At 43.1% G+C, this 16,883-nt stretch overlaps 3 protein-coding genes across 3 annotated transcripts in view; all 3 read left to right on the top strand.

The window, feature by feature from the left end:
• itga5 (integrin, alpha 5 (fibronectin receptor, alpha polypeptide)) overlaps positions 1–5,372 on the top strand; it is a 55,643-nt gene extending 50,271 nt beyond the window's left edge. The window contains exons 28-30 of the mRNA XM_066708282.1: positions 277–375; positions 549–671; positions 1,064–5,372. Of these exons, the coding sequence (XP_066564379.1) occupies positions 277–375; positions 549–671; positions 1,064–1,147 (306 nt within the window). The 3' untranslated portion in view covers positions 1,148–5,372. The remainder of the gene's footprint in view (positions 1–276; positions 376–548; positions 672–1,063) is intronic.
• A 1,676-nt stretch (positions 5,373–7,048) lies between these two features.
• Positions 7,049–9,922, top strand: LOC136752731 (elastase-1-like). Its single transcript, XM_066708283.1, has 8 exons — positions 7,049–7,129; positions 7,587–7,675; positions 8,015–8,115; positions 8,220–8,345; positions 8,453–8,589; positions 8,733–8,875; positions 9,199–9,348; positions 9,764–9,922. Exons 1-8 carry the CDS (start codon positions 7,090–7,092, stop codon positions 9,779–9,781), a joined length of 804 nt encoding a protein of 267 aa, XP_066564380.1. The 5' UTR covers positions 7,049–7,089; the 3' UTR covers positions 9,782–9,922.
• Positions 9,923–11,558: 1,636 nt separating this feature from the next.
• Positions 11,559–16,334, top strand: spryd4 (SPRY domain containing 4). Its single transcript, XM_066708287.1, has 2 exons — positions 11,559–11,719; positions 14,597–16,334. The coding sequence occupies exons 1-2, from the start codon at positions 11,590–11,592 to the stop codon at positions 15,136–15,138; spliced, it is 672 nt and encodes a 223-aa protein (XP_066564384.1). The 5' UTR covers positions 11,559–11,589; the 3' UTR covers positions 15,139–16,334.
• The last annotated feature ends 549 nt before the right edge of the window (positions 16,335–16,883 follow it).

Consider the following 16,883-nt stretch of genomic DNA (forward strand, 5'->3'; position numbering starts at 1 on the left):
TTATTTTCTACAAACCAGTCTTCTGGGCCCAGAAAACTCACGTGATTTATTAAGACGCATTGCATCCACATTAATTAATCTTTGTTCCCAAGTGAGCTCTTGCCTCACGCTTATTTAAACCATAGCAAAAAAACACCCAAAATGTAGGCACTTCTAGTTGTGAAGGAAGTAGATAAATGAGCAATAAACTAGGCTGGGGATGGGGGTGGGTAAAGGAGCAATAGTTATCTTATCCATGGGAGTGAATGACCCCTTGTGGGAATGTGTGTTTTGCAGAGATCCTACCCCTATGTGCTGGAGTGCACTGCCACCTACAAGGTGCAGAAGATGCCCTACGAGATCCTGCCCCGAGAGAAGCCCACCGGAAGCAAACAGGCAGGTTCCCTCCCTCACACTCCTGCTAGTTCACTGCCAGCATCTGCAGGCACTGTTAATAAAGAAGTTACCCCTATTTTTGTTTCTCACTGGTTGGGCCTCTCTAAGCAGACCCAAGCGCTGATATTGGGCACCTTGCGCGAGTCTGACTGTGCTGTATTTCCCCTCTGCAGGTCAGCACACACGTGATCTGGAACAAGCCCGAGAACCCGTATGCTGTGCCTCTGTGGATCATCATCCTGGCGATTCTAGCTGGCCTCTTGCTACTAGCCCTGCTCATCTACGTGCTGTATAAAGTGAGTGATCCAGAACGTTTCAGTTTTCCAGACTTATTGCTGTCCTAGCAAAGTGTCTTCCGTCAAAATCACAGTGCGTGTGCAAGTGTGCACATGTGTCTTTTGTATGTTGAGTTCCATTTGCCTTTTAATTTATTTCAAATCATTGGATCCTTCAGTTCTGTTTTTACTACATGATTTAGGGGAAAACATATTTAGTTCATAGAGACATTTTTTGGTCTTTTTTCTGTTATGAAGAACATTGCCCTAATACTAAATTTACCATAAAGTAGGCAATTTTCTGTAATCACTTGGTGCATGTGAGCTATTAGGAAAGTTAACTGGAAGGCTGCTCGTGATGTATTTATTCATTTATGCATCTGTAATTATACCCTTTTATCTTTCTCCTCCAGCTTGGCTTCTTCAAACGATCCCTACCCTACGGCACTGCGATGGAGAAGGCGCAACTCAAGCCCCAGGCTGCATCAGAGGCCTAAAACCGAAGCGGGCCCCAAATAACGCAAAATAACAAAACCAAAACGAGTTACCCACAAGATTGCCATGGAATCCAAAGACTGTAAAGGAAGACTGCAGTTTAGATGTAGGAGGAAGACCACTGGAACTCCACTTTGCTGCACTAAAAAAAAAATGAATCAAAACCAAATGAATGTTTATAATTTAAATTTATTTTATAGGAGGGGGTTGGGGTGGGCTACTGGGAGCCTTCTTCAAGAGGAAATGCAGGATAGTACAAAACCTCACAACAGCCTCACGGTGGATGTGACGTTCAGATCGAAACAGGCACCGTTTACGAACTATTTTCCAAAACGCCACCGATTGGCTTAGCGATCTCTGGACTCACTTTTGTTTGTGGAAGACGGTTATCCTCAGCCTACACTTGAGATACATGCATTCCTGTGTCAGGGAATTGGTTTGATTTTAATTGTCATTTGGGGGGGAGGGGGTTGTTTTATTTTTATTTCTCTTGGTGCTAGAATCGGTCGCAGAGCATATTCCAGCAAAGGAGGGTGGATTTTGCTCCTTTTGCCAAAGAATCAAAAGGTCTACAAACGGACATCGGGGAGAGAATTATCAATTAGTAGGAAGAAGATGGGAAAACGTAACGTCCAGGGCTGTGATTTTGCATTGCCAATATTCCTCTGGTCTATGGACTGAAACACCAGGTTTATCTCCTACTCCTACGCTGGGACTGATTTTATTTTATTTATTTTTCCCCCTTACATTAGTCCAACACTTGGATTGTTCAGCTAAGTGCATTTCTTGCTTTTTCTAATTTTGTCTTGCAGAAGTCTGGCTAAGTCTCTAAGGAGTGGGGACTTCCAGACACAGGGCTTGTATGATTTAAGACTGCAGCCAAAACACGCGTATATGAATACTAACCAGCTGGAGATGGAACCCAGGAGCACATTTTATTTTCTTCAGGTTCTTTTAATTATTTTTTCATAGTCGGGCTCATATTGGTGCCACTTAAGAATGACACTGTTGCGGGTTCTGTTTGCACTCAAGCCACTAGGATCCTCTGATCTCTATCAACATTAACCCAAGCAGACTGGGTCCGTGGTCCTCTGTGGAAGCTGTCTAGCACCCCCCGACAGTTCTGTTACCCCACGGGAGTTTTTCATCCATCTAGTGTGTCATTCAGATTCGTATTGCTCCAATATATTGCCGCTCTTTTGAAGGTGGAGAGAGACCGGTAGTACAGCAGCCTCTCCACATGCACAAGGACATCGAATCTGGACTTGGCAAATGTTGTCATTGCATTAATAGGGCGACCGTAAGATTCCTGTGTCGTCTGAGGTCATGGCAAAGTTTTGTTTGCTTTTCTCCTGTAGTAAAGCAACAGTTATTTCACTCCTTGGACTGGTGAAAGGTCAGTCTTAAGACTTGTGTGCTAGTAAATTATAGCTACCCTCCCCCCAAAGAGTGAAATATCAGAATACAACCATGATTCTTAACCCTAGTCTTCTGGAACAAAAAGCAGATGACCCAAGTGTCCTTCAGGCCTAGAGCTGAAAATCAGTGGAATAGAAAGGAAACAAAGTGAGATGTTCAAAACAGCAGACATGTGGGAAATGTTGGGAGTGCTAAGAGCTTGAAAATCAGTCTCGCTAAACTGTTCCAAGAAGATGGCACAAATTGAAAATAAGTTCAGCTTCTTGCTTACTTTGAAAATTACTGAGAGCAGGGGGGAGAGTGGGACAAACTCTGAATACTGAACAGAGACCAGACGTTCCTCTGAAACTGGAGAGGAAACTAACCAGGGCAGTGTGCAGATTGAGGGGGGCCTTCCAAAGGGGTCAAAGGTGGGGGTTTAAGGTCAAAGGTCGGCAGAACAACTGCATTTTCCTCAAGGGTCCACCCGCACTGACTGTCAAGAAACCAAAGACAATCTGAACTAGCCACTCACAGGTGCAACTTCATCCAGGAAGTGAAGAAATATGTTTTGGGCTTTGGTCTGTTTTTTGTTTTTTTGTTTTTGTTTTTACATAATATTAACTTAATCTGGAGGGTTCCTAATACCGGGGGGGTCATCCTTTTGACCACAGTTTGCGCTGAGCTGCACAGGATGGACAGCATCTTGTCTGATCTCTACACCCCAAAAACGCAGCATTTTATACACCGTTTTGTAGGTATGACCAAGAAACGTACTCCTTTAATCTTTCATTACTGGACTGACTTGATCCGTTTCTTTAACCACTTATCAACTCTGTAATCGGTTATCACAGTATGACGGTAAGCTGATGCAATCATTTTCAGTCCTTGGCTGGGATTGAATGACGAGAACTTTGATCCCCCCTTTAATTGCTACATTACAAACCTGCCCTTTTACTTTTGCCAGAAGCTTGCTGCTTCTACTCATTAACCAATGAAAATGGCCATCCGGTGCTGGGCTATAATTTGTCTCTAGTCTTGGCCCTGGTCTCTTTAGCTTTTCCGTCACCATGGAAGAGATCCTAACGAGGAAGGTGTGTGTAGTAACTGCACAACATCAAGCCCAGTCTTAACAATTGGTTTGTGTCCAGCCTGTGTGGTGTTGTTTTCTGTGGGGGTGGGTGGGGGAGCCTGCAGGGTGGGCTTTGAGAAGGCAGGTTTACACTGTATGTGCAGAACTGGGATGCTGGGAGAGAAATCGATGCCTTGGAGCCACAAGGCGGAGATATTAAGGGACCAGCCAGGTTATTAGGAACACTCCTACCATGTGTTGTAAGTGCAATATGTTTTATATCTCGCGTTTCATTCTTCCTTAGGTGTAGATCAGTAGGGCTGACCCAAAATGTGCTCATTTTTTTTTCTCACTGCTTATCAAGTCCTTTTATAAATGAAGAAACGCTTATTTGTTCCTTTTACCGATGGTCCAATCTGAATTATGAATGTAATTAGTGCAATATGCATAATGAGTGCATGTGTCTGTATAGATAAACCTATATATACACATACATTCCAGTTTATCTGTAAAAAATCTCTACAAACACCCCTGCAGTTTAAGAGCTTAGATAGGTCTGTGCATTAGTTATAAATTGTCCTATAAGGGATACACCAGGGAATGGTAGACGTTGGCTTGAATCGCATGATGTCTGAACAAGAAAAATGATTGTGACAACTGGGATCCATTTAAACGTTTAATTTGTAAAAATATATCATTCCTGTTTGTGCTTGCCTTAAGCAGCTGTTAATGTAACTGGCAATAAAAGCATAACAACACTAATGTGAGTAAAGAGACACAAATAACAAAATTCTATTATAAAACCATATACGTGTATATATATTTTTTCAATTGGATAAAATATTTCAAATCATGCAGCACAGCAAACGGCCATAGTGGGTAAGTTGTTTTCATTAAAGTTTTCAAATTTAAGTCTTTAGTATTACACACAGGGGCTGCCAGTTCGGTAGTGTCTATTTCTGTTCTCTCTGGGTCTTTCTGAAGTTTTAATTTAGATGTATTTGAGGGAAAAAATCCTAATTGAATCATGCTTACCAGGAACATGAGCGATTCACCCTAGTTATGTATATTCTGATTTAACCCTAGGAGGATATTTTCTGTTTGTAGGAAAATGTAAAACCTATATATTTTAATTTTTTATTTAAATTTTTTTTAGAGACTCCAAATTAAGCCACTGCAAAACATGGTAAAGAAACATTTTGGAGAAGGAATTGTGTTTGCAGAAGCATGTGATTGTTTTTAATGCTAACTGGATTCATTCTCCAAGTATGTCTTTCTTGGTTCTTTCAGTTGTATATCTTTGTACTGAATGAAAGCAGGAGAATTCCTGCTAATTGATTTTGTTGACCACAGACCCTGAAAGACATCTGTTTGGGAGTGGATATTGAAAGAAAGCTGATTTCCATTATTACATTTGCTCTGCTGCTCATTTTGAAAACTTGATGTATGAACCAATTGCACCGGGTCAGTCCTGCTTTTTGTTGTTGTTGGTGTGTGTGGATGTGTGTGTGTGTGTGTGTGTGTGTGTGTGTGTGTGTGTTTTTCTTTTTTTTTCCCAAGCATTTTCTAGTTGTAAATATGTCAGCGAAGGAGAATATTTGAAGCTCGCCTTCAATGAAAATACTCTGGATTGTGGTGGATTTTTCTCTTCCCCATATTGGGGGAAATTTTGTATTTTTTATTTTAATATTGTAATTTTGTTTATGGTTGTATTTTACGGTTTGCAATTTAAATAAAATTCCAGTTTGTACAAAAAAGGTTTTTATTTTTATTTCATGTCACACAAAAACATCTGACTGGGCATTTGATACAGTAGCAGAGAGTAAGTAACACAGGGGATTGCTTTTGAGGGAGTTTTAGGGATCTAATGTCTGCTCTTAGAACTAACTTCCTTCCTTATAAGTGATACAAAAAAATCTTGAATTGCCTATAAGAGCTTCTAATCAATTTTAATTTCTGATGTGTTGATCTCCCTATATTGCACTACAAATAATCGGCACATGTTATAAAAAGGAGACTGTCATCTATATATATCTGTGAATTAATGATTTTATCAGGGGGTCCAGATTGTTAGAAGGCCAGTCCAACTCTATACGTAGTGTTGGCCTTGGTTTGTGCTATTTCTCAACTCCCAAGATAAAACCTGTTTACTTTGCATCCTATAGATTGTGTCACGCAGCGTTATGCTCCCACTGGCAACTGTTGGAAGTATTAGAATCCCCCTTGTTTTAACATGCCTCTGGGATTGTATTCTGAAGGTAATTGTAAAGAGAGGGGAAAAAAAAAAAATCTGCACTGACACCAACACTGTACCGCATTTGTGACTGTAAGGGTTTATTTAGTCTGTACTGCATTTTGAAGGGCCTATGTAAGACAATTAGGCAAAGCACTGTCAGTATATGTATTCGGTGATGGCCCATATTTGTGTACTGTAACAGTGGCACGGTTTATCAAGCACAAGTATTCTTAGTGGTAAAATGTAGAGAAATCTAATTTCTTTGAGTAAGACATCGCAGAGTTGCCGGTGTCATCATGATATACGGACTGGTTTTAAAGTTCTGAACCAAATACAGCAGAGCCCATTACTGTTACTGATAACTGATGTTGGGGAAAAAAAATATGCATATAAGTTGTCTGAAGCTTTCAGATCAATAAACGTGTTTCAATGATCTCAAGGGCCATGAAGATGACTGTGTGTGTGTGTGTGTGTGTGTGTGTGTGTTTTATTAGTATCTTTTAAGGAGTGACTGCAAACCACAAAGCATAAATAAGGAGTGAAGTCAGAATATGGTTACTTTGGCAACATCTGTATAGTCACTGGGGGTTATAAATGGCAAGAGCAGTGGTCTCTGGTGCTTCTTTCGATTCTAAACTTAGCACCTTTCTCAGACACCATGGAGTAATGCGTCAACACGATACTTCTTTCTGTCTGCAATGGTGTGCTGATTTATTACAGGATCTCCAGATTATTGCCTTTTTTTTAATGGAACTTTGACCCCACACAGACACACAAAATAATAATAATAATTCACTACACAAATTCACTAATCCATCTTGCATTACACCACTGTATAACTAAGAGCCCTTCTCCACATGCATAGGAAGTGTGCGTCTGGGCTTGTATTGTTATTGGACTATGAAATTCTGAAGGGGGGGTGGTGACAAACTGCCCATTCTTTTTAATATTCCACTGCATCGCCAGCCCCTCAGTTGACCCCCCCACACTGTTTGAGACGCGGGAAAATCTTAAAAAATGTCATACAGAGATCAAGATCGCGTTCCATAACTGACCTTGGTGCCAGCGATAACTCAGGCATAGCGGCACCTGATCGGCTCAGCTGGGCCTTTCTCACGGGGTGGAACAGAACAAAACGGGTTAGCCATTAACCCCGGGTCAGGGCCGGGATAGTGGTCTGGGCTGTATAAAAAGGAGCAGCCAACCCTCAGTTCACCATCGGAGAAATATCCACAACCATGCTGAGACTTCTGCTCTTGACGATCGTTGCCGCGCTCGGTAAGACTATGAGTTCCACAATCCTTCCCTGTGCTTTACTACAATGGACCCTGGGAATACCATGATCCATATTTCTAAGGTGTGTCTATTATGGTAGCTCAGGGTTTATTCGCTGTAGAGAGGTACAGGAGAGCTCTGTATAACTGTAAATGTAAAAAGTGCAAAACCCTGTGGTAAATTGATACGGGTAAACTTGTACAAGGTTTACTCAGTTTCTCTTGTTCTTTCGGGCAGGTTTCTATGTTATGCTGCTCAAGGTATTCTTTCAGGAGTAGATGTTCTCAGTACAACTATATAAGTGTTAGGAAGTGTGTGCGGACTTTAGTCGGAGAGTGGGAAGAGAAAAGTGTGTGTGCAATAGTGTACTCTGTTCCTCTTTGTGTTTTTGGCCTAACTAATGATTCCCCCCTCTGCCTGTCTGTCTTTCTGCCCACGTGTGTGTCCATGTGGCCGGCAGCATGGGGGGATGAGGTGCAATACCTGGAGAACGCGAAGGAGCGTGTGGTGAACGGAGTCGAAACCAAGCCACACTTCTGGCCTTGGCAGGTGAGTGGCACCACGTTACGGCCTTCCTGCCACAGTGGTCGACTAGCTGACCTGCCTCTCCCAGGAAACACCTGCAATTTCAAACCCTGCACCCTGGGCCTCCTCATCCAATTTCTCCAGTGTTTCAAACCGTTGGATCTTAGGTGATGGGAAATACAGGCAGACAGGAGGGTACAAGTTACAGTTCAGGCAGTGAATGTAATGAGCAGAGATTTGCGGTTGCGGTTACTTTACGTTCCCCACCTCCCCACCCCCAGCTTTAAGAGTGCATAAGCAATGAATATTGTTTCATCTCTCTCTTTCTCTCTCACACACACACTCTCTCTCTCTGCTCCTCAGATCTCTCTGCAGTACAACTCAGGTGGCAGTTTCTACCACACCTGCGGGGGCACTCTGATCAGGAGGGGCTGGGTGATGACCGCCGCCCACTGTGTGGACAGGTAACCCACGAGTGCTATCAAAACATAAGTAGGCTGGAGCATAAGGAAGCATAGTTTAATAGGAGTGCTAACTTCCCAACCTGCTCCCTGTGTATTTTCCGCAGGTCACTGACTCTGCGTGTGGTGGTGGGTGACCACAACATCAACCGCAACGAGGGCACGGAGCAGTACATCAACGTGTACCGCGTCTTCCTGCACCCCAACTGGAACTCCAACAACGTTGCCAACGGGTCCGTGTCCCTGACCGCGCTGGCCTGGTCCAGAAAGCCCTCCCCGCTGCTGATCGTTGGCCGTCCCGTAACGTTTTCTAACCCTGCCCTGTTCCTCTGTCCTACAGGTACGATATCGCCCTGCTGAGACTGTCTCAGGATGCCACCATCAACAACTATGTCCAGCTGGGTTCCCTCCCCAACTCTGGATCTGTCCTCCCCAACAACAACCAATGCTGGATCACAGGCTGGGGGCGCACTATGAGTAAGTGTCCCTTTAAGTAATCGTGGGGCAAGCAAAGCAGCCTGTTGTCTTGGCAAATCAGTTAAGCCATTGGTTGGTCTAGCAATCAATTCAGTTGATGCACAGAGTGTCCATATGTGAAGAGCCGCTGTCTCTGTGTGTAGCTGGGGGTCAGCTATCCGCCGTGCTGAAGGAGGCCTACCTGCCCGTGGTGGATTACAACACCTGCTCCAGCGGCTCCTGGTGGGGCTCCACGGTCAAGAACACCATGGTGTGTGCCGGCGGTGCGGACAAGTCAGGCTGCCAGGTTAGTACGCCACTGGATCTGCTGGCGGGCGTGCTGGGGGGAGTGATGCTCCGATGATGCTTTGTGATGCTGCCCACCTGTCTTGCACTTCCTGATTGGTAAGCCAGATGAAGGAGAGGGATGTATTAAAGTGACAGATCCTGGAGGCTAAAGTGCCTTGAGATAGACTGTTTTTTTTTTTTTCATTCCAGTATGATCCAGGTATGTCTGAAACTCAACTTTCGAAACTTGCAGCTTTGAAACTCCACCATCTCCACTAGTACTATCTAGGCCAGAAATGCTCTCTAAAATCTCTGGGTCTGCTCTACCCCCCCGACACACAGGGTGACTCTGGAGGACCCCTGAACTGTCTGGTCAATGGAGGGTACCAGGTGCATGGCGTAACCAGCTTTGTGTCGGCCAGTGGCTGCAACCAGTACAGAAAACCCACTGTCTTCACCAGGGTGTCTGCCTACATTGGCTGGATGGACAGTGTAAGTAGAACGGGGGGTGGTTGTGGGAAGCCCTAAATTCATAATGAATCCACTTTCTTTGGTTATCCTTTTACTATTATGATTATTTACTTTTTGCACAAGAAGCATTTTAAAGGATTGCAAAAGTGTTGCAATACAATCAATACAAAATACATTTTAAAGCATTACAAATGTGTAGTGCTCTTAATTGATCAACCAATCTATCATCTTAGCTGGATCCTCCTGCTACGTCAGACACAGAGTTGAAAAATCCCATTAGAGTCTAAATTAGAGACATTTTTCCAGGTTGGGTGACAGAGGATTTTAAGGAAAAATCTTGTTTGGTCTCTTATGTAGATTGAAATTATACTTCTAAGCTTTGGCATCTCATAGATTGATCCGTGTGTGCCTATCTTATCTTCTCTCTCTTTGACAGATCATGGCCAGCAACTAAAGGCTTCTTTACTACAGTATTCAGGGGACTGCCAGGACAGCAGGCATACGGGGGCACCACACCGATCCTGCCCCCTCCCGCCCAGCTCCAGAGTGGACACTGTTGCATTGTGTTGGAAATAAAGTTGTTGTTTGACCAAAACCACCTGACTCTGATATATCTATACCCATCCTGGCAGACACACCCAGACATGTAACTTCAGCTTAACAACAAAAATGCTGCAAAATGCTGATTTTTCCATTGCTTGTTTGTACAGCGACACAGATGCAATACACTTTGTTTTACTTTGGACAGCACAGCACCCAGTGGGAGAAATACTTTTCTGGGCTTCCAAGTCTGATATGGCATCAAACCTGGTTTAGCTTTTGCTTGCATTTAGAATGATTAGGACTTCAATTCAGTTCAGCTCTATGATTATTTAGTATACCCCACTTTGATAAAAACTGCCAGAGAAATAAAAACGTATGAATACAGTGAAAACCAAAAACTCCTCTTGCATAATGAAGACCTACAGGAGAAATTAAATCTTGAGGGGTCCACAGCTTGAGTTCTAGGTTTAATGGTTGTCTCCCTTTCAGGCAATATATCTGACACAGATGCTTTTACATCAAGATCAGAAAAAAGAGGGGGTGGGGTTGGATTAAGGTGTGGGGGTGATAAATTAAGCCCATTCTCTCTCATTTACCACAATCATTATAATGTTTTTCACCAGACTGCTATACATCTGCTGACTGATCTGCATTAGTTCATATATCAGTCATTGTTGCTGTGTTTCCACTCATTTAAACAGGTGAGTTTTTATCTTATTCCATATTTATAGTAGAGAAATAAGGGCCTATAATTGTATTTGCATAAGTAATGTAAAGGTTGTAGAAAAGAAGTGCAGAATTTCGCGTGCAATGTTCCTTGCACGTTGTGTTTGAATGCTTGTGAGCAACAAACGAGAAATATATATAAATGTATTAATACAATGACTTCACCCATAAGCAATTCTGTTAGCCTGCAGCAAGGGGCCTGTCTGGTCGAAGATTTAATGACTGGCAAATACCCAAGTTACAAACATTGGTAATACATTTTTTGATTATATTGTAATGGAAAAATAAGTCATAGACCATGGGGGATATTCCATTATAATTATCATCCATAACACTGATATTTCCCTACGCTATGATGCTCAGTAGGAAACTTTGTGAAATATTGTACATTTTCAATAAATAATGCCTTCAAAACACACACGAAAGAACACTGGAATTGCTTGTGGATTGTTTGTTGCAAGCCTCCATTGTAACTGTGTACAGGTAAGACCTATATACTGACCGAGGTGGTGCCATAACAGACTGACTTCTCTCAGCTGCTTCATATAGGCAGTACAGGATGACAACCTTAATTAGTGTGTTAAACTTTCAAATAAATGTGTATTGTACATAAAGAATATAAAGCAGCATGCAGATAAGATCCCTTCCAATGTGTTCTTCAATCTCATAATAAATGATAGAAAAAGGCTCAGTGCCATTATCCTTGCAAGTGGAGGGTGCACAAAATACTGAAAACAAGGGTGCCAATAATTGCGACACTTTTTTTTGGGTGGGTTTAATTCTGGTTGACTGCCTTGAATCATTAATAAAGTACAATATATTTCACATGCAGGGAAGTATTTTTCAAACTCGACCACTGCCAGACCCCGGGCTGCAGTCTGCTCTTACCCTTCTACCCATAACACGTGATGCGGGTAATGGCGGCGCCCGGTGTGGCCTCGGTCCCTCTGTCACATGCAGGAGGCGTGTGCTGATGTCACAGCCGAACTCAACATGGCCGCAGGCAGGAACATGCTGCTCGGAGCGTGTGTGGGAGTCCGGGCTCTGAGCGCCGTGCTGTGCAGACAGTCCCGCTTGAGGACGGCTGGGACCCGGCTGTATGTCACCAACACCGCGAAGAGGGGTGAGTGTCCAGACTGTCTAACCACTACGACTGTCACCATAGGAGGGAGGTGGCAATAGGAATAGGGTCTTGGGTGGCTGCCTGGGCTGTCGTTACAGTCTGGCTTAGAGGTCATATACTTATCAAATTGAAAATGCATTATTATTATTATTATTATTATTATTATTATTATTATTATTATTATTATTATTATTATTAGCAGTAGTAGTAGTAGTAGTAGTAGTTGTTCTTGTAGTAGTATTGATATTAATAATAGTTATATATGTCGATAATGGGTGATCACTGTTGTTAATGCAAAACACAGCACGTAATACAGATGTATTGATACTATTGCTTGTACTTCAGATCGGTTTCTTAAGAAAGCTCTCTGGTTCGTAGTTGGACTTTATCATTTGCAAATATCTGTATATTCGTAAAACTGCGTGTTTGTGGAAGGATTTTTATTGAATCACTAGGTACACAAAGGTTATTGTTTTTCATTCAAGTAAAGGGCAGTTTCTCCAAAGTTCAAATCCTGGAGTAGATCATCTAATGTGATAGTTGTTATAGTGGCAGGTCTCTCCTTTTGGCACTGGAATACAGTATCAAAGTATATTATAACATGTTTTAGGAATAACATTGTACAAACATACAGTACTGTGCAAATGTTTTAGGCAGCTGTGAAAAAATGCTGTAAAGTAAGAATGTTTTCAAAAATAGACGTTAATGGATTATATTTATCAATTAACAAAATGCAAAGATAGTGAACCAAAGAAAAATCTAAATCAAATCCATATTTGGTGTGACCACCCTTTGCCTTCAAATCAGCATCAATTCTTCTAGGTTCACAGTTTCTGAAGGAACTCGGCAGGTAGGTTGGCCCAAACATCTTGGAGAACTAACCACAGTTCTTCTGTGGATTTAGGCAGCATCAGCTGCTTCTCTCTCTTCATGTAATCCCAGACAGACTCGATGATGTTCAGATCAGGGCTCTGTGGGGGCCATACCATCACTTCCAGGACTCCTGGTTCTTCTTTACACTGAAGATAGTTCTTAATGACTGTTGCTGTATGTTTGGGGTCGTTGTCATGCTGCAGAATACATTTGGGGCCAATCAGATGCCTCCCTGATGGTATTGCATGATGGATAAGTGAAGACTCTGTATAGGAAAGTTGAAGAAAGTGGTTTGTGATAATTATATAATGTTTTATATTAATACTAGCATTAGAAGTAGCTTGTATACAGACTGAGCAGATTAGCTTTAGCAGGCTAAGCAAAAGGTCAACAAGGTTAATTTGTTAGAAACTCCTGTCAGTAATAAAAGATCACACAGTGCCGAAATAGCCTACAGCTGTTTGCTGAAAATTTGTTTGTGACTTAATCGTTTCTCCAGATAGGCAGGAATTGTTTCTGTTAATGGGCGATTGACACTAGGTAAATGACGACCGTGGGATCACATCTTCCTAGTGCACATCAAAGACAGACATCTGCTTTTTGGATCCATCACCTCTCCACGGGAGGACAGATCGTAAACGGACCCGGACTTGTACCTTCTGATTGGATGAACGACCATAAGATTTCACGTCACTTTCCTATAAAGCTGCACTCATGTTTGTAAACATTAAGTTCTCACTGTAGGAATTTCCTGACGTGGGGCTTCCAAGCCGGCTTGATTAAAGTTCTATTTGCTTTATCTCGACGACTTCTCCACTTATTTCCGAGACGGTTCTACAATAAGTATCTGCCTGTATTTATCAGCATTGAGGAGACCATTAATTCCGACCAAATCCCCAACTCCCATTTGCAGAAATGCAGCCGCAAACTTGCAAGGAACCTCCACCATGCTTCACTGTTGCCTGCAGACACTCATTTGTGTACCGCTCTCCAGCCCTTCGGCCAACAGACTGCCTTCTGCTACAGCCAAATATTTTTCAGATTTTGACTCGTCAGTCCAGAGCACCTGCTGCCATTTTTCTGCACCCCAGTTCCTGTGTTTTCATGCATAGTTGAGTCACTTGGCCTTGTTGCCACGTCGGAGGGATGGCTTTTTGGCCGCAAGTCTTCCATGAAGGCCTCTTCTGACCACACTTCTCTGGACAGTAGATAGGTGTACCAGGGTCCCACTGTTTTCTGCCAATTCTGAGCTGATGGCACTGCTGGACATCTTCAAATTGCGAAAGGAAATGATGTGTCTTTCATCTGCTGCAGTAAGTTTCCTTGGCCGACCACTGCGTCTGTGGTCCTCAACGTTGCCCATTTCTTTGTGCTTCTTCAAAAGAGCTTGGACAGCACATCTGGAAACCCCTGTCTGCCTTGAAATGTCTGCTTGGGAGAGACCTTGCTGATGCAGTAGAACTACCTTGTGTCTTGTTGCTGTGCTCAGTCTTGCCATGGTGTCTGACTTTTGACAGTAAACTGTCTTCAGCAGCCTCACCTTGTTAGCTGAGTTTGGCTGTTCCTCACCCAGTTGTATTCCTCCTACACAGCTGTTTCTGTTTCAGTTAATGATTGTTTCAACCTACATATTGAATTAATTGCTTAATCATACACCTGACTATATGCCTACAAAATCCCTGACTTTGTGCAAGTGAACCTAGAAGAATTGATGCTGTTTTGAAGGCAAAGGGTGGTCACACCAAATATTGATTTGATGTAGATTTTTCTTCTGTTCACTCACTTTGCATTTTGTTAATTGATAAATATAATCTATTAACATGTCTATTGTTGAAAGCATTCTTACTTCACACCTGCCTAAAGTTCTGCACAGTACTGTACGTTCATATATTCAATATCCACAATTAGTCATTGGTACATTTTATTTATGGGTACAGAAAGTGACCTTAAAGTGACTTTCTCTGCCTCTCTATATTACTCTCCCTTTCTCTCTCCCTTCCTCAGACCTGCAGTTCAAGCTGGACGAGCGCACGGCCCACAGCAGCCTGGACCTGTTCAAGAAGGACATGGGTGTAATTTACCGGGTTCTGGGCCTGGACCCCACCTTGGTGCCGGACAATCCCGAGCGCTTCCTGGACTGGGCCGTGGTCCTGGGGGACAGCTCGGTCATGGGGGGGCGGCACTACTGGGAGGTGACCGTCTCCAAGTCGCAGGAGTTCCGCATCGGAGTGGCAGACCCGGCCATGTCCAGGGAGGAGTGCGTGGGCACCAACAGCTGCTCCTGGGTCTTCAGCTACGTCCATCGCAAGTGGTACGCCATGACCACCAACAAGATGGCACCCATCGCCCTGGTGGTCAAGCCGGACAGGGTTGGCCTACTGCTGGACTACGAGGGTGGGCGACTGGACCTGGTGGATCCCCAGAATTCCCAGGTCGTCCATTCCATCAAGGCTTCCTTCAAGAGCCCCCTCTGCCCGGCCTTTGCCCTGTGGGATGGGGAGCTGCTGGCTCACTCGGGCCTGGCTGTGCCTGAGGGTCTCGCCTGATCTTTTAAGGGTGGGAGGTGGGGATTGTGTGCATTGGTAAGAAACGGACTTTATCAGCTCGCTCAGGTCCCAGCATCGGCAAAATTCAGACCACTGACAACAGTCGCATGTGAATGTGATACCCAGAGGGGTTTCTGTTTTCAGACCTTTGTGGTGTAATCTCCATCCCTTATCCTCCTGGGTGCTTTGTGATGCTCCTCAGTGTTCAAGTGCTTCGGACCAACCCAGAAGGACACCTCTGCAGAAGTTTGACATCTTCATCTGTCATTCGTGGGGCATGTTGACATCACATCTCCCCTTTTTGGTTTTGGAGCTTCAGAGCTGGGCGGCATGTAAAATATTCGTCACTAAGTATTTCTCCGTTGTTCAGATCGCACGGCCAGCTCACAACACTACAGAGCATTGGACTGGGCCGGGCTTGAGAACAGATATCTGCCCCAGGGACCCATGGATCTCAAATTTCAGTAGACCACAAAGTATACACCACAGAGTATTCTTTATCTTGTTTCCGTAGCATTGACCCATGTCTGGTGAAGTATAGTGGTGACTCCATTTAAACTCCAAAAAACATCATTGCATTTTACTGTTTTGATGTCTTTGATGTTAAAACAAGCCTTGTTTGTTTCACTGAAGGCCTTGAGGCCAGGGACTCTGCCACCCTGGTCCTGGAGAGAAAATCTGTCCAGTTTTACAAGTACCTCTAAATAGGCAGTGAGTATAGATCACGAGTGGCTAACCCTGTTCCTGGAGAGCCACAATCCTGCAGGCTTCCAAGTCTCTAAATCACCAATCTATGGATACTTTGATACCTTGCCAAATTAAGACCAACAATTTGTTCAATTAAGCAGTCAACGATTTGGATAGAACAAAAACCTGTAGGCCCCGTGGCTCTCCAGGACCGGGGTTAGCCATCCCTTGTATACATTAAAAAAAAAAAAAAAAAAAAGTTCCCTTGTACAAACTGGTCTAGAGTTCAGTGGCCAGCTTGAACAGAAACCAGGACCAGTGTTGCAGATCCCTGTGTTGTATCAAACATCTTTAAAAATGTCTTAGCATTTGATAGGTAAGGACAGTCCAGGTGTGATTTTGGCCAGTTATATGGGTATATAAAGGATGTATTAGAGGGCAGCAATAGCAGTGTATCTATATGTTTTTGTACTATCGTGTAAGAGAAATTAAACCAAAATTAAGCTCTACCCGAGTCCTGCTTAAGCACCGATTCTCTGCACTGTTGTTTGGTTATTGTAACACTGTTGTTACATTCTTTGGCCAATTCATAGTTCTACAGCTGGGTGTCATTGTGTTTTGTGTTCAAACCCCTGCATGTCTTTACATTGGGTTCATATCCCACTGCTATAATGGTGTCACACAAAATGTCTAATTGTCCAGCTTCTAAAAAATGGCTTGGTTGAACTAAATCTGATTATTGTGGGCTCAGAGATCAATGCTCCATTACTGATGAAATTAATTATGTTTTAATCAGTAGGACACTGCATTGTCTACAGATTTTTTTTATTTATAGTTAGATTACATTTTATATATTTTTTCTGGACCCATATGGAACTCAGAATATTGTAGTTCCTAAAATGATCAAACTTTTAATATTCTGAACCAGTGCAGTAATTTGAGCTGCATTGGGCTCTGATCCTTTTGTTTGTTGTAGCCCTGCTGTCATAGTCCCTTATTCCACCCTCCATTTCCCCCCAATTGTAAATTCCAGGCAAATTTGTGATGAAGTTTGAATA

The sequence above is a fragment of the Amia ocellicauda genome, chromosome 7 (assembly GCF_036373705.1).
Source record: "Amia ocellicauda isolate fAmiCal2 chromosome 7, fAmiCal2.hap1, whole genome shotgun sequence".
Taxonomy (NCBI): Eukaryota; Metazoa; Chordata; class Actinopteri; order Amiiformes; family Amiidae; genus Amia; species Amia ocellicauda.